This window comes from Andrena cerasifolii, chromosome 8 (assembly GCF_050908995.1).
Source record: "Andrena cerasifolii isolate SP2316 chromosome 8, iyAndCera1_principal, whole genome shotgun sequence".
Taxonomy (NCBI): domain Eukaryota; kingdom Metazoa; phylum Arthropoda; class Insecta; order Hymenoptera; family Andrenidae; genus Andrena; species Andrena cerasifolii.
This window is the reverse complement of record NC_135125.1, coordinates 12,792,139-12,812,973: the sequence shown is the minus strand read 5'-3', so window position 1 is coordinate 12,812,973 and position 20,835 is coordinate 12,792,139. Positions and strand designations below refer to the sequence as shown.

Sequence of the window (20,835 nt, the reverse complement as noted above, 5' to 3'; positions counted from 1 at the left end):
GTAAATATTTTACAGGTTGTCTGAAGGTTGACGGTATAAATTTAACTCGTCGTTGGAGCACGCGAGTAGAAACAAACAGGACGCCGAGTTAATAGCCTGCGAGATATAAAAGACTTCTTTTATGAGAGCGCAGTATGTCTTCTTCGAAGCGGATTGCACTGCGTAGCAGGTGCTGGACGCTTTAGTGTATCATTCAGTAAAGCACCCCCGATTCGAATAATGCACCGATTCCTGCCAGCTAATGGTAAATATTTCCTGCCGTTCCCGAAACGTTTCCTACGATAAGGTAAGTGTCCCAATACCTGGACACGTCCCAGCCTGCAACTGTGTAATAAAGATGCGTCTCTATCTTGACAACCCCTCTCGGCAGTGCTACCCATCGGTCGCAACATCGTCTCCTCCTGGTTCAATTATTTCGCCGTTCAATTAGCCAAACAAAACCGGACCCTGGCTCGATTACCTTTTGCAATTCATAAAGCAGATAAAGTGGAGGGGGGTGGGCAGTTGCATTATCGGACGGTCCTCGTGGCGCATTATTTTCGAGATACGATCTGGAAAGCGGGCACGAGCGATTCCCTTAATGAGTAACGCTCGATCGAGCAATGATTCCGCGGGATTTCGAAATCGTCCGAGCAACGCGGATCAAACCGTCTGGCCGGTCAGCCCTTCGGCCGTAGACAACGGCCGGGGGGTAGATAAAATCTGTATTACGTTGAGGGTGCACGCGTGTGCGAGCCTATTAACGTGTACGCGTTGCGTCGCGACGCGACCGAGAGCCGGCGCGCCCGCGGATCCACGTGATTTACGCGGGGGCCAGGGCTGCTCCGAATTCCAAAGCTTCCTATTAACCGGCGTCGCGCGTGCTCGTAACGAATTTTGAAAAACGATTTTATCGGCCAGACTCGATTGCAGCCACGCGATATTTCAGCCGCCAGGGGAGACAGCCGCGTAATTGCCGCATACATCCTCCGCCCTGCGACCCCTAATTTCGCTATAAGTTTCGCGTTAAGACGGGGGGGGGAAAAAAAACGCAGCCACCGACAAACAATTCCTCCCCCTTTTTGCTGCACCCAGCCACCATCGTCACGGACGCTAAGGACATTTTAATTGACGAGCCACGGCGCCCGGGCATAAATTCCCAATTTTCGCCGCGGCGAAGAAGTTTAATTGGCGCCGTCCGAAACTTTTAAAGCGTTTCCGCCCGTCGGCTTGGTACAGCGTCTTCCTCGTCCTGGCCGGAGTGGAGCGGCGTCGCGGTAAAAACCAGCCAGTGGGACGGTTTTTACTCGACGTGGATGCTCCGCGATGGGACGTCGCTTAAATCAATTTCTCGTTCGCGGATTCTGAACGCGCCACCAACTTTCGGACGTTGCAGAAACTTTGGAAAAGATGGTGTTTGCGCGAGCGCGGTGCAATTAATAATCAGAGGGCTGGCTATAAATAATCCCGTGAAATGGTATCGCGTTGTTTTCCCAGCGTGGCGATCCATTAATTAGGAAACGACCGGGGCTCGTCCCTCTCGAGTTCTTTTTCCCCGTGAATTTCTGCCCGAACGCGTGGAATCGGCCGGGGAAATCGGCAGGAACGAAGGGACCGGGAGAATTCGCGGTAACGAAAGCGAAGGATGGTTTACAGAACCACCCGTCTGCCGGCGGATCTGGCTTCGTCGAACGGTATCTTGCTCCACACTGTTAATCTCGCGAGCATAACGCGACCATAAATTACCCGGAGCGGCTGCCTGCTCTACCTGGAACGCGTTCTAGGAGCAGATCTTCGCGGTCGATTCCGCGGATAGTTTATGGGCTCGATCCCGTGTACTGTTACCTTGATTCTCGGTCATTATCATCGTCGACCTTCGCGCGATCGGGAGCAGCTATCTCGATGAACCGCGCCGCGGCAACCGAGGCCAGGAAGTTCGCTCGGCTTGAAAACACATAGTCGGAGATGGTAATTCCGCGATACGAGATCGTTCGCCTGCGCAAAACCGTATTTATTCTGCCAATAATCACGAGCGCAAGGGCGCGACTGTATATTTTCCCGCGGACTCCGCTCGCGCATCGTATCTTCCCGGAAGCACCGTGGAGCATTCTGCTTCCAGGACTCCGCGATCCTCTCGATTCTTACCTAAAGTATTTCCACGAACGAAAGGTCCGAGGGGACGGGCTGCGGAATGGGACAGTCGTGGTATACGCACGGTCAAATTTACGTTTCGTGGAATGCGCGAGGAAACTTCTGACCCTTCCAAGTTCCGTGAACGTTCGCTCTTGTTCAAACGTTCCGGATCATTCGTTAGTATTCTGCAGAGTAGATCTTTATACAGTATCCTCTGCTTGGTGAATTCCAAAACAGGATAACGAACCCCCCTGCAATCCGGCGTGTTTTATTTTAAAAACGCACGCTGGTGTGTCGGTGACGAAGAACGGAGCCGGGATCGAAAAGAAAAGGGGAAGAGGAGCGCGAGTTCCCACGGAAAGAGACAGAGAGATCCACGCAAGGTACCGTTGCACTTCCGGCAAGGAGGCCCGTAGCGGGAGCGAGCACGTGGTCGCGAATCCACCCCGTGGGGGTGAAGAGCGTCGCGACGAAGGTCGCTGCGAAGAAGGGAGAAAGCCAGGTGGTTGAATAAGGGAGGGAGCAGCGTGTAAGTGCGCGCGCAACGACGCGCCACGCTTCTCCCAGCCGCCCGACGGGTGGCCGCGTGGTCGGCCCGCTTCAGTAACTCCGAAACCTTCGAGCGAGTGAGTCACGTCCGACTTCGAACCCGACGAACGACCGAGACGCGCCAAAACGTACCTTATTACACGCGTATTTCGAGGCTCCCACGACTTCTCCTGTCGTAGACACTCTGCTGCCAGATGTACTTTCTCTGTTATCGAAAGATGACCGAGCGTATCGAGAAGATTTTCTACCAGTGAACGTTCCGCGAGTTGTTTACATTGTTTGCGAACACTTTAAACGCTTATACTTCGTGCAGACTACGATTTTTCACGGATTTTCTGAGACATACTACGTACAAGTTTTTCGGGAGGAAACATCAAGTCGACTCGCTAACTGTTCCGGCGAAGTGAATTTCGTACACGTTCCACAGTTGACTCTTGTTTACATACAGCCCAGACCCGCGACCTGTGATCTTGTCCGATATTCCAAGTTTTTCGGTAACAGGGACCGCTTCGATCGACGGAACAGCACGCGAGTGAGTGAATTCCGCGTGTGATACTCGTGCAGCGATCGCTGAAACGCTTGCTTCGGGGTCCGCTCGGGGAAACTGCTGTCGCCATGAAGGCGGTTCGTTTGGCGACGATACTCGCGACGATCGCGGTCGCGGTGCTCTCCGAGCCGAGCAATTCGGTGCGCCAGCGAGTGACGTTCCTCAGGTGTTGTCGGCACAAGGAGAAGCTGGTGAAGAAGTCGGACGGCGATCCGAACGCGTCGATCCGGTGCGAGGCCGCCGAGAACGAGTGGGCACCCTTCATTTACTCGCCGTCGCAGCAGATAGTGCTGGAGAACCCGCCTTCGGAGTGGGACGTGGTCGAGGGACGGAAGCCAGAGTGCGGGGACAACTCGGTGTTGACCTATGTGCCCTACAAAAGCACGAACCCCATCATCCTCCTTGACGACGGGCACGCGATCGTCGACGTTCACACGGACGAGAAGTTCGGACCGAGCGAGTACTGTGCCGATTCGAACGCTTTCTTCATTTGCGTGCGCAAGAGAATGGAGGGAAATCACGCGGCCGCAACTATGAGGCCACGGATACGGCGGTGCTGCGGCGAGGATGCGGCTTTCCACGAAGAAAAGTGAGTTCTTGAATGAAAATCAATGAGAACCACCAATCTCATCGCGCGATTTCGCTGAGAAACTTTCGAAGGCTCCGAATAACCGTGTGTTCGAACTGTAGATGATTCGAAGAATGAAGGTTCGGGTAGGAGAGCGAGCGTATCAGTTACAATGGTCAACGAAATCCTGCAGAGAGGATAGACCCTTTTCGTACATTAGACTTAAGGAGAGGGAAGCTATAGGCTTAAGTAAACGAAAGATCCGGGTCCGAATACCGGTTTCGTAATATTCCATCGTCGAGGGTATAGTGGGACTCGGGGCAATGCACACAGAACTCGTATGGGAAATGAAATCGAAACGGTAGAGGTCGTAGGTAGAAAGAATCACACTTGGTTGGAAAACCAGCGAGTGTAAACAAGTCTGAAGGGAATTCTGCATTTCATTACAAACTCTGACACCTCGGTGACTCAGGGTGCAATAAATTAGGGTTCGGGTCCTTGGCACCTCAATGAGAGAAGGAAAACAGAATATTCACCGGCCTATGGCATAATACAAACATTAAAATAATCTGTGCCCTTAAACCTCGAGGGTTAGGAAAACAGTATCCCTGTAACAATATTGAAAGGAACGCTGCGCAGGCACCAGTCTCTAAATTCATTGGGACGCTGTCTAATTTCGTGCGAAGCAGTCGTTAGAACTAATTTCTTTTATTGAAAGCTGTCTGTTTCGCTGAAACGCGGTGCGCTTATCACGCAAACGTCACGTGACGTAGGGGTAAACAGAAAATGCTGCGCTCCGTTTTAATCGCGTTTCCAATCGCCCATGCTTGGACGTTCCGTGGACTTTGTTGGCATTCTGTGTAGCTGGGCGCGCGTTTCCTAGATAAATTCCTGCGATACGACCTTTCTTTTATCGCGCTCGGTGCCTCCTGTTCCTGCGTGCGATTTCTCTCTATTCGCGGGTCGACTGTTTACGCCGAGAGCTGTGTAGGACGGCTCGCTTCTGAAATTCCGAGTACCGCGGTTCCGGCGAACCCGAATTCTACGTGACTAGCCGTTTCAATTAATTTATTGCGACCAGTGGCCCGGGCTTCTGCTAGCTCGGTGCTAAAAGAGCTGATTCGTGGTAATAGCGATGATGATTCCATGCTTGCGAAAGATTGCAAATGAAGCTTTCGCACGAGAGTCCCAGGCTTTTACTATTTCACAGAATGCCTCTATCTTTCTCAATCCCTCTTGTTTTCACCCAGGCATCGTTTTCTTTTCAGAAACACCTGTGTACCGTTGAAGGAAGGTGCAAACGCAACGCCACTGCTACCGAACGCATCTGCCTCGGTGGAAATTGTCGCTGGTTTCCCGACTTGCCCGCACTACGACAATTTCACGATTATAGGTGACGCTAAGGATGCCGCGCTACTGGCGGACGGTGGCCTGGAATTACACGGGATCACCTTGCCTACCGGCCAGTTCTGCGTCGAGAGGATCAAAGAATTGAACCTGGTTGCCAAGGTGTTCGCCTGCTGGGAGCACGCATCGCAAAGGTGAGCCCTCGACGTATCATTACACTGCCGTCCATCGATCCCTCGAGCAACCGAGCCTTTCGGTAGACCGCTGGAGAGAGCTCGCGTAATTACACGGGCCGAAATCTTATTCTTTCTCTTCTCGTTTTTTTTTTTTTTTCTTCAGAGTCCGTAGCCCGATTTTCTCTCGTTAGCGTGTCGCGTTTCTCGAGGCGCTCCTTCACAGAGCGCAGCTCGAGAGTTCCGCTCGGCGGAGCGCGTTTCTTCGTTAGACGAAATTAAAGTAATGAACGAAACGCCCCGTGACGTATCCACTTGGAGCATTTCTGTAAGCCGGCAGAAAAATAAACGGTACCGCGGGCTGGCGAATAATGAATAAACGACGCCTGCCATCTGAAATAATAATTGAGCCGGTGTTTGCGCTTTCGACGGGTTTCCGAGATCCGCGAGTGCGAAAATCGGGGTCAACGGAACGGGTCGACGACGAAAATCTGTTTCCTTGGAATTTATTTGTCGATCGGGCTCTCCGGGCCTTGCCGGAACAGAGCGCGGCTGGATCGCGGCGACCTACTTCGCGGCGCAGTGCACGAATCGACTTTTTGCCCGGTTAAAAGTATCGGCTGTCCCGATCTCGATTTATCGGCACGGCTTAATTGCACCGTTAGATGGTAGCTCGATGGGCATGCCCCTTTGTTAGCCTCAACTGACGACACCTCCAGAAAAAGTTCACTCCGACACTTTCACTCTTCTCCCGAAGAATTTCTAGGTCAGATCCGCGCGTCATCCTCGTTCGAGATGATTCACGTGCCTCGGAACCACCTTTTATTTTCTGCTATCGATCGCGAAAGGAAAAGCGTATATACTTGACCATTTCGGTTGCGAATGCTTCAACTTTTCGAGGTCTATGGGTATTTGTTTTGAAACAACAGAGCCGGTTACCGTTCTACGCATATGCTGCCCTCCTTAGTTAAACTGTCCTGCCTAGGATAAATATTTGGAGTTCCACACGTCTTTTACCTTCTAAGTTAGAAAACTCTACGTGCTTCGTAAAGATTTATAAACAGTCTGATGTATTTAATCTAACTTCTTTCCAAATGCTTAAAATACCCTATTTAAAACAATTAATTAATTGGTACGTTAATAATATATCACCTACCGGTAAACCTAATACAAAGAATTATATTAGGCTGTTACGAAATAATAACAACATGTTTTAATTTGAATGAAGGAAAATAAGGACGGTACAAAGTAAATGATTAAACTTCAGTTTTCTCGGTTGTTTGAAAATGTTAGATAGGACATTTTAACTAAAGTGGGCAGTAAGTACGGTACTCGCGTTATTGTCACCTTGGGGGCTTTCACACTTGTGCAGAAAAAATGACACGAAAGAAACATTTATATAAGTAGAAGTCGGCTGTCGATTGATCTATTATTACACCGTAAATAGAATGGCGTTTATCGTACAATTATGAGCGAGTAATATTGATGGATGAAGAGTGATTGAAAGGAATTGATTGTAAATATGAGAGAAGTACACCAAGTACGCCTCGAAGTGGTTCTTGGAGTAAGTTTCAACGGTAGCGCTCGATATTATGGATTCTGTTTGCGCGGGACGCGCGCCCTCGTCCCGCCCGAAGTCGGGATTTCAGAACGATGGGCTGTAATAGGGTCCGCGCCGGAAGAGCGCCGGAAATTACACAGAAAACGTATCGCGCGGGTTACGCGGCGCGGGTCTCGCGTGTAATTTCCAAAGCAACGCTCGAAACTCAATTAACGCGAGCGTTTACACGCGGTCCGAGGAAAGCTCGGCCAGCTTTGACAAGGTAACCACCGCTGTCTGCCACCTGACGCTTCGAGGCTGCCGCGTTTCATTTGGAATCGAAGGTGCACGCCGATCGTTTACACAACGGGACCGATAAACTCGTGGAAAAGTCCGTGGGCACGTCGGTCGATCGATCGATCGAAAGCAAGCAAATACCTTCGCGTAGAAAGCGTGTCTACGCGTCGTCCAAGCACCGTGGAGAATGCGCACTCGTCGCTGATGTCCCGTACACCTTGATTAGTTAGAAAATGTTTCTTTTTCTCTCTGCCAGCACCTAGAGGCGTGTTTATTCGTTCCCTCGAGACGTGGCTGAGCCAAGACCATCTTGAAAACTGCGAAACGATTTCTCCCCGGGACTTTCACTCGCTCGGCTAATCCGACGAGAACAGGTTGTAGATTTCCGTCGAAATTCAACAGCCGTGGCGCGAGCGGACTCTTATCTGATAGAACAAAGACAGATGGTCCTTGTACATTGCGCAAACATCTCACGAGTCGAATGAAATGATCTATTAGTCAAACTTTTCAACAGGCATTCTGCTATGCTCGATGCACCATTTGTGTTTCCGTTTCGCAACGAGAACCCAGGAAACTGTACCAGGAATGAAATTAACTGTCCCTGTGTAAAACTTTCAGGCCAGTGATGCAGGCGGCCGACATCAGGTTCACCTTGTACCCGGTGGGCTTCATCATTAGCGCGGTGTTCCTGGCAGCGACGTTGGCCGCCGGTTGGTTGCTGCCTGCCTCTCATCACGTTCTGCATTGGCGGTGCCAGACTCATCACGTCGCCTGCCTGATGCTCGGTGATCTCTTCATGGCCATCATTCAGCTTTCTGGAGATTCCCTGCACAGCGGAAGCTGCGAGGTGCTCGGTGAGTCATTGTCTTTTATCGCTCTTCTCTCTCTATCATCATCCCCTGATCCGTCGACCGTGTCTCCCTCGTGGGAGACTGTTCAGGGAGATTTATATCATATCAAACGACGAGATACACGCGTAGCTATCAGTTTGCGAAATTGTCGATGAGTAAGGCGCGCGCGAACGATATCGCGATGTTTCAAAGACCGTGGGTGCGCTCTTTGTTTGTTAAGCTGAGAGGCACATCTGTTATGTAATGAAATTTCGCGCGTGATACAGGGAGGGAGTTTCTGAATTTTTGTCCCAGCCGTGAACAATCGAGACATTGCATCGATTATACGCGCCACGCCGGAGCTATGCGACTAAATACACCGATGGAATTCGGACTCGCTGGCCAGGCTTTATTTGCCGGCCGGCCCACCCCTCAAACTCCGGGGCTAATTATTCGGATAATCGTAGTAATCCCTCGCAAAGCCTCGTTTCTCTCCTCTCGTTCCGATCGCGAGAATCGATTACCGCGTACACCTGCGATCCTGCACCGTCTCTTCGGCTCGCAGCGATTCTCATTTGCATCTCGCCTCGTTTCCACCATTATCGCTTTGTACCGTCCTTTTTCACGGCCAGAAACCTCCGACCCGGCTCGCGACCAGATTTACCTTTGGTCCGTTTCACGGGGCAATTATGTTGCAGCCCGGGAAACCGGGGAATTTGCATGGAGCGTATTTCTTTCTATTACCCGCAAATCCCTTTGCTTCGGCTGCTTCTCGAATGGATAGATCTCTCCCGTGCTCCCTGAAACGAGTGAATTTCCACGGGAATTTTCTATCTGACCGAGCGCGGAGCGAGCGCACTTTTCCTCCCTTTGTGTCTTCGTTTCACCAGCGCTATATGTACCTACCTACCAACTTTCTGCTGCGGATCGTATGTAGCTTCCAGCGAGGAGCGGCTCCAGACGAGGGTTCCTCGGTGGACCTGGATCGATGACGAATCCTGGGGAAAGGAGAAAGTGGGACGGCTAGTGACCCACAATCGCACTCTCGGGTCTCTTGTTGTTTTTTCCTTCGGTGCTCCTCCCGGCTGGGAAGCACGCGAAAACTTTCCCTTCCTTGGGCTTATCATCGAGCATCGCCTGAGACCTTTTACGGGCAAACTTGGCCGTATCGATACGGTCGGCAGGCGGTGTTTACTTGGGACTACGTACAGTTGATCTGACAGTACATTAATCGAGGCGATATCTGTTATTTAAGAAGACCGCTCTGAGTAATAGCCTCTGCGTTCACAACAACTTTTTCTCTGTCCAAGCCTCGATGCATTCATGTATGTTTACCCCTGGAACTTGCGTGCTCTTAAGCCCAGAAGTTGTTATTCCCAGCAATCAAAAGTCAGTGCGCAAGTGGCACAAGATTTGGGCGACTCTTTAGCAACCACAGACACGTATCGAACGAGGACTCGTTTTAAGTGGGGAGAGGAAGCATTAAAATTCATGAGCGTTTTTAATTCGATTACTTCGGCCGTCTTTCGGTAACCGACGGTGGCCACGGTCTGCCTTAAAAATTCCACTCAATTATGCTCATCGGTAAAATCCAGTTCCCCCCGATGTTAACTTCGGGCTCGACTCTCAGGCGGTTGCGCGTCTAGAATAATTCGTGTCCCCGGAAATTTACTCCGCTTCTTAAATCGCCAGCTCCGCCAGCATGAGTTCGGCGGTTCTATTTCCGGGCGATCGCGCCCGCGACGCCCAAATAAATCGACGTTTCCATCCTCACGGTGGAGACTAAAGCCGCCGACTGTCAACCCAGTTTGACTGCCGTCGAAACTTGAAATTTATTTTCCCGTCGGCTCACAAGTCCCCGGAAGCCAGCAACTTCCTCCGCCCGGTGACCAGCAACTCGCTCGAAATTCCAACGAACACCATCACCGTTTACACCGGTTCTATCGGCACGGTGTTACGTAACACGCTAGCCGGTACTCCTCCGGACTACTGCTCGAAGGATGATCGAGCGGAAAAATGGATTTTTACTCGTCAGACTGGGCGACGCGGCGTCCGGCTCCGTGCGGTTTTCTCGCTAGTCTTCGTGTTGGCTAGCGACCAGTGTCCGGTTACGAAGCGTGGACGTGGCAGAATTTAGCGCTACCAAGGCACGGCATCCGCGGCGGGATGGATTCCGTCGCGAACCACGTTAACGGTAACGCGATTCCCCTTTTTTATCGCGGGGAAAAAAGCGCCGCACGCTGATTGTTCGCAGAAACAGCTCGCGACTCGTATATCGATGGCCTTGCCATGACGAGCCATTGAATAACGGGTTGCACGTTTAGCGTGGTGCAATTACGGGGCTTTTTCATCGACTCGGGCGACAGTCTTTAGCGATGTCGGTATGCGGTCAAAGCGATTACCCGCACGGGTTATGTGCTGTCTTTTTTCAGCCGCGATTGCGATGGGATTTACGGGCTCGTGGCGCAACGCGCGCATAAATCGCGAGCGTACGCGTTGCGTGTCGAAGAAGTAGTCGTAGGATTAACTCGAGGCCCTCTGGAGGCCATTTGCGGGATGGTAAAATCCACTGAATTGAACTTTCCTGTAGTCAGCAGCGTGCAAGGAGGTCTAAAGCTGGCTTCGACTAGGTCGATTCCTTCTTCGTGAGAATTCATACACGTACTCCGAGCTCGTCATGCGGGAGTTTACGTCAGGAATTCCTCGTTCCCCATTTGCGTCCCTCGGAGCATCCAGTACACGAGAGAATGTCTTCATTTCGTAATGCTCTAATCGTGCTCACCCACGAGTACTCGCGTTCTTTCTCCCCACCTTCTGTCTCCCTGGTTCGATTCACTTTTAATTACTTTCGACCTTGCGAATATCTGTCGTGCCTCGAGCCGCATCACCTCGTGGAAACTCTTCTTCCGGCGCGCCGGCGAGGTGCGACTTGACCTTCGCCAGCGATCCCGGCGTTACTCGAGCTCTCGGTCTCGTAACTCCTTTCTAATCGATCCTCTGGCTTCGATATCCATGGAATAATTGCGCTTCGCGTATCGCCGTGCAACGCCCAAGGAAATTGCTCGAACACGTCACCGCCATTTTCCATCGACTTTAACGCGCCCCGGACAATGTGGACAATGCGCGACGCGTGTTTTACAAGCGGGTCCGTCTCGGTCCTTCTGACCTCTCCCATCGAGATTCCCATTTCCCAAGAAAAACATCCCGGCCCCAAGATTATTTCACCGTGACTTTGGCTTTGACCGACGCCGATGTCGAAGGCCCTTTTATGGGGGAGCCTCGTCGATAGAGCCTGCGTTCTGAGCAAGAGGAAATCGAGAGCAGTGGTTTCTCCATTCCTGCGCTCCGATTAGTTCCGTGCTCTTTGCTGGCTCCGCAGCTCCATACATTACGGTTGGAATAATTACGCGACCCGAGCACTTCTTTACCGCGTAACGTAGTTTTCTGTTACTCTACGAAACTTCAATGTCTCGTGAAAGAAAAACCGCTCGCGCGTTTGGCTTTGATCCAGTCCTCGCTGCGGAATCCTCATTTCAGAGAAAGTCCTCGGTGGTTTCCTTCGATTCGCGATGCTCCATCGAACGAGCCTCGAAAGATTCGCAGCCGCCCTGTTCTTTCGCTCGCTCGTCCGTCGAGAAGACGCGGATCCATAATCTCTGTTCTTCGTACGGGGAAAAGAAACCCACCCTCGCCGTGACGCCGACGATATCCCTGGAATTAATGACGGCAAAAACGCCCGCTTCCCCGGACGAAAAGTCACGAATTTTTGCCCGCGCCACCCATATTTGTCCTCTCGACCGTGTCAGGGGTCGCTTCGATTTTTCACCGTGGATTTCTCGGTATTTATACACTCCAGATGACGACTTCTCGAAACACTCCTCTCACTGTTTTGCTTTCGTCGTTCTGAGAACTTTTCTGACGCGTAGAACCACATTGCCTACCTACTCGGTCGCGTTTCCAGGCGCACGCTAATTGCAATCAATTTGTCCCTTGCACGACGGGCATCTCGTGCTCTCGCTCTAATTATCGAAGGCTGAAGACACAAGTGGAATCTTTTACCGTGCTGCAAGGGTGTGAGATCGACCCCCCTTCCCCTTGAAATCGTAATTTCGATAAGTCGACCGCGTGGCGAGTACTGAGGAGCGTATTGTACTCTGCCCAGCCGGCCCACCCATTAACAACGAACCCTTTTATAACTATTTTATAAATGAACTGGACTTACGAAAAGTACGATCGGCGGCGGGATCGCTTCGAGGAACAGACAGAACCCTGGGATGTAGGAATTTATTTTAAAAGGTGACGGAACCGTTTCGGCGATCTTTTAACAGAATTTATCTGCCCGTGTCTGGGGAGAAAAAATAGTTCAAAGGTACCATTTATTTTGGTCCCTTGGTTATGCGTTTTGTTTAATTAAAAGATAAGGTACTCGGTGGAGAGTGGTGACTCTACGCGTCGCTTGTTATCGTAGGTCACTTTCCTGCGACGTTAAGTTGGCCCCTTCTGATTAATGGCTCGGCTAATTAGCTTGAAATAGCGGCGTCGAACGAACGTCAGGGATTTCGAGTCTTATGACGACAGCCACTCGTTCAGCTTCCTCCCATCGTGTCTATAATACAGCCGCGTAGCCGAGCCACGCGAATTCGTTGCCACTTGTGCACAACGGCGGTCGGAAGAAAGTTTAGAACGGTGCAGGATAGCAATTTAGCACCGAGCAATTGTATCTTTGCGTATGGAACACAGGGGGACAAGAATTCTGTGCGATCATTAAAGTTACCGATTCCGAACGTTCTTCTGGCCACCGCTGTATCTCCGTCCGTTGCTTGTCCCCTTCGTGAATAACGTTTCCCTGATAATTATCCCTTGTCCAGAGCAGTGTTCGCGTTTCGGACAGAATTCACTGGGCGGAATAATTGAAATAATTGCGAGAAATGTACTGTCCACGGCACTCTGCTCTCGCCGACGAATTTGTCAAACAATTCGCAAACGCTGATGCGGTTCCCGTGCTGCGAGCGCAGAATTTTATCGAGGAAAGCGCGGCCCAGCTCCGCGAATCTCGAGGAATCTTTCCATTCAGCCGATGGATATTTATTGGAAAGAAAATTACCTATCCATCTGGCCGCTGGAAATTACATTGTCCGCGGGAAGTTGCAGAACTCGGGTATCCCCGATCGTCGGGGGAAAGTTTCCGATGGCTCGGTGGCTTTCTTCCGGGCGTCTGAGAAATACGAGCTTTCAATCCGCCGGTTTAATACGGTTTTTTTTTACGAGTCCGCGAGAATTGTCACGGTTTCGCGGTTTTATTATCCCTGGGACGGGCGGGGCGCACGGTCCGCTGGCTGCTGTCGCGCGAAACCGGAACTGCGGACAGTACAAATCCTGTAGAAAGTAGAAAGCACGGGACACGCGTGGAATTTGGACAACGGGGAGATTATTCGTCGTTGCAAAAAGAGCAGACGCTTCGCGGCACGTATACGTTCAGCTGGCCAGCTCATTCTAGCTGCTCCCATTAAATATCCAAAGTGTATGCAGCACCTGGACAGAGGATTCGCTTGGCTGATCCGAGCTTCCTGCTAAAAACGGCAGCCCTTCGATTTTCACTTTGAATCACGCACGGGAACGCGCGAGCAGGCTTCCCCTTTCGCGAGAGAAAGCAGACAGTGAAACATGAAATCCGACTTTTCGAATATTTGTTTGAGAAGCTCGCGCTCCGCGGAGCGCTCTTTTTATCTCTGTTCTACGAATGCTGCTCGCGCGATTAACGATTCGCTTTATAGAGCAGAGCTCCGCTACGGAGGCCGCGAGGCAGCGCGAAAACACGAGCTGCGTTCGAGCTGCTCCGGCTCGTAAAACGTTGATGCGCCTATGAACGGGGGTCGATGGGTTTTTCCCCAAAGTCGCGGTGCTGGACGTTTTCCGGCGAACCGCCGGGATAATAGCTCCCGCGAACAGGAGCGGAGTTTTGTCTGGCGGCGCGAGAAATCGCGGCGTGCCATTTTTATGCAGGCCGCGCGGGAGAGAGAGAGAGAGAGAGTGAGAGAGAGAGGTGATTAAAGAGCGCCGGGGCGCTAGCAAGAACATGCCCACGAGCAAAAAAGAAGCGAGTCGTATGTCATGCGTGGGCGGGGAGCGAGAGGACGGCCAGGGGTGGTGCAATTGGAACCACATGGGCGCATTAGCATTTTGTCTTTTCGCCGGTTTCCTTTTCCTGGTCGCGGACGATGCATTCGGGAGGCACAGCCGGGAGACAGGGGTGGTCCCTGCTATGTAGCTCCCGATGATTAAAAGCTGTAGTATCGTCTCGGAGGCTTGCTACAGTATCGGGAGCAACGTAGCAGGAAATGGAAGCTTCCCAATTTTCGTTTACAAAGGAAAGAGGGGGTGGGAAAGGAGGGTGTTGTCGCACGTGATAGAAATTAAAAGAATCGAGGCGATCAGTGGAACGAAGGTCGTACAACAGGAGAGCTTCCGCCATCGATAGACGGAGAATAACAGACCGTAATACTTCGCTTGGGCACGTTAGAGGAAAATAGGGGGCACGGGTTCACTGGTTTCATAAATTTCTGCCATTGTTCGTCCCGACCGCGGCGTTCTATCAGCCGACGATCTTGATTCGTAGGAATCTGCCCGTTTTCCGGGCCCGGAGTCGCGGAAATAGGGCTGAATATATCCCGATGGGCTTTTTATCTAAGAAAACGCCGCGATTGTCTGGCACGGATAGTCACATAGCGCCCTAGGACTGCAAACGTCGGCGGCTGGGACGACGATTGGGAAATAATTGACCAATTTAGGGTTACGTGACTGGAACGTGTCTCGTTTGGTAGAGGAGGGAGGAGGGAGCGAAGAGGAGAGAAACGAAACGGGGGAAAAAGACGAGGGAGCGAAGGTCTGGTGGTCCCATGGCGCCACAGACACTCTCTCCCCTGCCGCGCCTCTTCTCTCCCCTTTTTTTTTCCTGCTCCCCGATTCGGCTTTGCCTCGGCGATCCTCGTCGACAACAAGATTACGTTTCTGTCGCACTGTAAATATGATCGATGCGTTTCGTTCGGCCCGTGAAAGGGGTGCGAACCGGAGACATTTGAATCGTGCCTCTCTGCTCGGAGATTGGATTGAAAGTCGCGGCCGAGTTGATTGAACGCGTGCGAGTGATCGAAGCATCATTGTGACGAACTACGGAGACTGCCTCGAGTATCATTTTTATACGAAGCTGCTATGGAACCGTGTCATTCGGCTAAAACCTCCGTGTTCCCCGTTGAACCCTCCAAGTAGCAGGAAGAGCTCTCGGGCGAATCAATTTCGCAGATGTACCAGCGAACTCGAGCAGAACGATTCCCAGATAGATCGTCCTGCGTGCCCTATTCAGCGCGCTGTAAATATGATAGATGAAGCTCGTTCATTTGCTCGTAAGGACTGAAAAATATGTTACGAAGGGGCGTACAAGACCCGATCGCGATATGAAAAATTGGCCGGTTCCATCGGCATGGAAATTTCATCTGTGACGGGGGCTGGACCATAAATCTGGGTAAACAGCGTGCAGAGACGAAGGAATTTTTTTTTCCCTCCTCTCCCGACTGGAGCGAGCAACGAGAATGCACCGAGCGAAGCTTCGAACCGACCACGTCGTTGGAACAAAATACGATCCTCCCCTGGGTTTTCCCTGCTCTCCTTGCTTTCCTTGCTCTCGTCCGTGTCGCTCGCACCGAAAGTTCCAGCTTTGTTCCGCGGGGCATAAAAGCGAGCGAGGGTGCCCGGGCACCGTGCGAAATCCGCGATAAATAAACCGTCCTTCTATGCGAGCGATATAGCTAGCACGCGTAGGACAATTTACTTTCCACAGACAGAGGCGAAGGTGTTCGTGGAAGCTGGCTCGGATCTCCGTGGAAAAAAAGGGGGGTTGGAAATTCTCGTGGACAATTGGCCTGTGGCGGTTGTCCGACAACTTTTCACGGAAGAAAAGAAGAAAAACGGTAGATTTTGGTAGTAGGTACCATAGCCTGGCAAGGTGGGAGAGACCATAGATAAAATACACACAGTGATGTCTGAAGCAGCCGATTCTTCTCTAAGCTAAAATACACACGAACGTAATCTCTCGATTCAAAGGCCCGCAGGAATCTTGAGACGTTTACTCTGTTGCTCGTTCTCGCCACTCCAAAAGGGTGGCCCGGGTTTGAAAAGTCGCCCTTCGCCCTCGAACTACCCCCTTTAATGCCGTTCCTTTATCACGAGAACGCCTCTCTTTTAAGTTTCTCGAATTTACTGCGCGTTCACCTGACTGCCTCTCGGGGCTGCGCACCCCTCGTCCACGATAAATAAATACTCCCGGGCGCTCGATGATTTAGCGTGACGCATCAACGGGAGCGCCCGTCGTAGATCGTGGCCCGCGAGAGCTTCTTCGCGGTACGTTCGCGCGGAATAAAAATAAATAACGCCATGATTTCGCGAAAAGCCGAGGCAATCAGTTTCCCCGGGCTTTTCCCGCCCCCCCTAGGGCAGGGAGCCCCGCTGGAAAAGTAAGCGCTGGCAGTTGCGGATAGTAGAAGGAGGAGAACGCAGCGCCACCCCCGACCCCCGTGCAGCAAACGTGGAAGAATTATTTCTGCCGGTGCCAGGGGCTTCTAACCTCGTTACAGTGGGTGGAAACTGAATAGGGAACTTCCGGAATAGCGTTTAGACAGGAAAGAAGAGGCTTTCATAGCTTAGAGGGCGCTAGTGACGCGGTACAGTTGCGTTTGTGTCTGTACATACGCGATCGGCTGAGACTTATACTGTCTTATAAGTGAAAACAAGTGTAAAGGGAGTGAAACGCTAGTGTTTACTTGTTTAAGCAAACTGTTAAACTGAATACAAGGAACATTTTTCAAAGAAAAATCTGAGCCACTCACTAATCTCTACTTGTATTTTTTACAATTAAGTATCTAATACAAAATGTAGGGTAAGAGATACATTTGTTGGCATTATCCAAATCTTCTTAACGTGTCAACAAATGTATTTCTTATTCTACATATTACAGTACGCAGATTTTGAGTGTATTTAATTTTTCCGGCGCGAGCCGCCATATTGCACTTTAGTTCAAACAGAATCTTTCATGGCTTAGAGGGCGCGCAAATACTGATCCACAAGTTTTGCTGGAGTTTCCAGCCCCTGCCTCGTTACGAAATGAAAAGAAAGCTCTGTTCGCGGCGATCCGCGCCCAGCTTCGCCTACGGAAAACCGCGGCTGTACACATGATCGCTCGCGTTTTTCTCCCTCCCGGTCGGACCGCGCCGCCGTATTCATCCCCCGGCGAATGGCTCCAGAGGGATGAAACTCGCCGAGAAAATGCAGTTACACGCCCTATTCCACACGGTTTACCCCTAGACGCACGCGTCCCCCTGCGGGTCTGCGTGCCGCGACATGCGTCACTGCTCGATGACAATTATTTTATTTGCCGCGGCTGGCACGGGGGTGGAAACGGGGAAATTGAAGTTCGGATGATGCGTAGACGCTGCGGAGGGAAAAATTCTACGTCGCGCTGGCCCACTGCGAAGAGGCGTCGTGCAGGCACACCGAATATTCCGCAGCCTTTTCAATCTCCTAGCGGGCGAGCTTCCCTTATAAGCTGCGACGTAAAGATCTTACGACCACCCAGTCGACTGTCAGACTCACGGCGAAGAGAGGCCGAATGGTTTTCCCGTGTATTCCGGGCGCAAGCGGGAAACTGAAAGAACAATTGGCGGGCGACAAAAACGCTGAGCGTAAATTGAAAGCAAAGGGACGAGGTAGGAGAACGAGAATGGATGTCCTCCCGATTGGCCGGGCTCGTGTCTGAGCGACGCTCTACGCCCGGCGCCGCGACGCTCCTTCGATTCGTTGTTTTACCATCGCCTTCTGGGAACTCGGCGGCGAGACGCCCTCGTTCCTCCCGGAAAATGGACGCATTCCAACCAGCCAAACTGCGTTCTCCTGGCTGCTGTACCAATCTGCCATATTCGTAAGCTGGAGAGACGGCAAAAAGGCGATCGGGGGTTTTCGGTTTTCCGCTCGAATTCATGAGACTGCTCGCTGCTCCCTCGGACTCGGGGACACAAGGAAGCAATCCCCCATAAAATTGCTTCGCGTCTCCTAGCTTCTCGCTCCTTTACCTCTTTCGATTTTTATTCTTCGAAGCTCAGTGGCACTGCTAATAAGGAAGGATGAGTCGCTCCTCGTGATCATTAAGCTGTTGCAGTATATTTTTCTGAGCTTGCGGAGTCCAGGATCCTTTCCCGCTGATCTCTGACCTATTTAATTCGGAGAGAACGGTGCGCTAAATGTTCCCGCTGCCACAGGAAGTAGCGCGAACGTATCCAGCCATGGAACTCGCGGATCAGACAATACAGAGCCACCGGCATCAGAACGTTGCTCCTTCTTTGTCCGCGCTCTTCTTCCACTTTTCCCCTCGCCAGACCTACATTCATCCGCTCGTTGCTCCCGGCGCATCTTCTTTGTCTGCTCTCTGCCGCCGCTGATCCACCGTTTCAAATCCCGAATCTCTGTGTTTTTTTGACGGACGTGAAAGCCCGACGAGTAGCGGAAAGCCGGATGTGACTCGCTCCGCGTTGAGATTTCTGCGTGTCTTGTCAATTTTTTAACATCCTCTTCAGCGACGCGCTCTGTAGCCCTCCCGGCTCCTCTGGCATTCATATTTCCATGTTTTTTCCTCTCCGTGGCGTTACCTGATCGATGAATCGCAACACCTAGGACTCTGGGCATCTCCCTCTGGGGTGAATTATCATTCTTCTTCCCAAGGAGTGGATGGTACCGCGAGCCTTGCATAATTCCATGGAGATCAGTGTGCGTCTAAAAACGGGGAGCTTTAGTTATCAGGATAACGATGGTCCATGAGCTTTTTTACGGTACTTTGCCTCCTCTTTGCTCGCGATTGGCCCAGGACGAGCGTAACGATGATTATGGGAATACGGCCAGCACCGGCGCACGCGTATATCTCTGGAGTCGCGATAATAATGGTAGTGGTAATAAATTGTCGTTGGCCGCGACAGCGTCGACCATATTCATGATTATGACTATAATAAATTGGTGGACAACCGCTCGGAGGACCGATCGCTTATTATTATTAGAGCGAATATAGCGTCAGCTTCGCCACCGATTATGGCACCCGGCCTACTCTGCCACCCTTAAGTGAATTAACGCACTGGCGCGGTGATAGCGGCCCTGCGATTATCATTTAACCGCGACCAGTCCACGGCTTTGCACTTTTTTTTCGACTCCCCTGATGCATTGGCGAGGATAATTATAGATTGTCCAAGGTGTCTCATTTGCGGTGATCACCTTACACCGTCTCCGCTGCGTCCGATGATGGGACTTAGTGTCAGAGAGACAAATTATCGGTGCCCCTTCGGTAGCAATGGGTTTTCTGCTTGATAATGTAGAATGAGGGGAATGGACGGTGCAGAAACCCCTTCAAACATCGTGATCAGGAGGGTAATTTTTGAGCCTCGTTTCACTTGGTGCCATAAAGTCGCGTTACTATTATTAAAACGAGCAGAAACGGGTAGTTGCGTAACGGCATTTCCAGTAGTCTGGGCCCCAGCGAAATATTAAATTCGCGCGGGCGCGGCCGCGCAATAATTCACGGCGTCGCGTCGCCAGATCCTTTTCCTCGTTTTTTTTTTACGTTCCCCCCACTTTTTTTGGCAACGTTTTTAAGGTTCCATGCGCGGCTAATAGGAAAAGATTGTGTCTCGCTAGGGTGACCATGCTCCGCAGCCCCCGGCTGGTAGCTCTCGCGCTCGATTTATCATCGTGACGTGTGCTGGCTGCGCCTCTCCGGGGTTGCTTTCTCTATCCTCTTAACCCCTCGATCCCCCTGGCCCACTAGCCCCCTCGTCCCGTGAAATTAAGGCGAATCGCGGAGTTTCGTATTTCAGCATCCGCTCTCTCCTATGCGATTAAGTTTCCTCGATGCTCGATAAATCCTTCGCAGCGGCCTCGTTCCACGCGGAAACCTCGCTCGAAGGGTTCCGATCGAAACCTCGTCGTTACCCTCGGCTTACGGGACATTCCATGCGAACTCGGACAGATTTCGGAGTAAGTTTTCGTAGATTGCTGAAATTTGAATATGTTGTAGTCTTTAGTGATATTTAAACGTACCTGAAGGATTTTTCGGAATTTTGAAAAATGTCGATTTCACAGCTGTTTGAAGTTAAGTGCTAACTTTTTTTCAATACATTATAGCTGTGGAAGTAGTAAAAGGATGGAGATGAGCTTTACGGTGCTTATAGAGAAGACATTGAAGTTTTAAGGAAAAATTATTTAAGTTTAAAAAAAAAATTGAACCATTTTTGTGCAATTATTTTAAACAAATGCAGGTTTTTACTACTAGATAGATAGTTCAATATATTTACTTCATTCCTAACCTTGCGTGGCCTTGAAGGTCATAGTATACCATATGGTTGAATTTTTCTTGACAGTTGCTTTCATATTGGGTAATCAAATATATAGCATTCCATTTAAAAAAGTAAAAGTCACCCTCGTTTCAAGGAAAATGTTGCGAACACCAAAAATTGAGATACCGTATTATGTTGGATATAAAAAGCAGTAAGAGTTTTCCTCCTTCAGTTTTTTTCAAATACTTACCATTTTCGATAATCTTGTATAAGAATATCAGGTAGGGGAGACCGGGGCTAAAAGTTCCGGGGATAAGTTGTTCCGACGGCTCTATCTTGAAAATAAAAAGAGCGTTGTACTTTAAATTATTTTTTCCGTGTGAGTTGATCACGCCACTCTGTCCCCCACTTTAATAGCGTCCGCGACAGCGAATTGTGTGGTTGTAAGCAAGGACCTATTAGTCGCGTACCAGATAAGTAAAAATTTTTCTATCATTACTTTTTGGTCTA

General features: G+C 50.8%; 1 protein-coding gene across 1 annotated transcript in view; it reads left to right on the top strand.

Annotated features, from left to right (window-relative positions):
* Positions 1-2,686: 2,686 nt before the first annotated feature.
* Positions 2,687-20,835, top strand: part of Mthl1 (adhesion G-protein coupled receptor methuselah-like 1) — a 124,165-nt gene continuing 106,016 nt past the window's right edge. Inside the window, exons 1-3 of the mRNA XM_076819064.1 lie at positions 2,687-3,797; positions 5,045-5,317; positions 7,752-7,987. Of these exons, the coding sequence (XP_076675179.1) occupies positions 3,277-3,797; positions 5,045-5,317; positions 7,752-7,987 (1,030 nt within the window). The 5' untranslated portion in view covers positions 2,687-3,276. The remainder of the gene's footprint in view (positions 3,798-5,044; positions 5,318-7,751; positions 7,988-20,835) is intronic.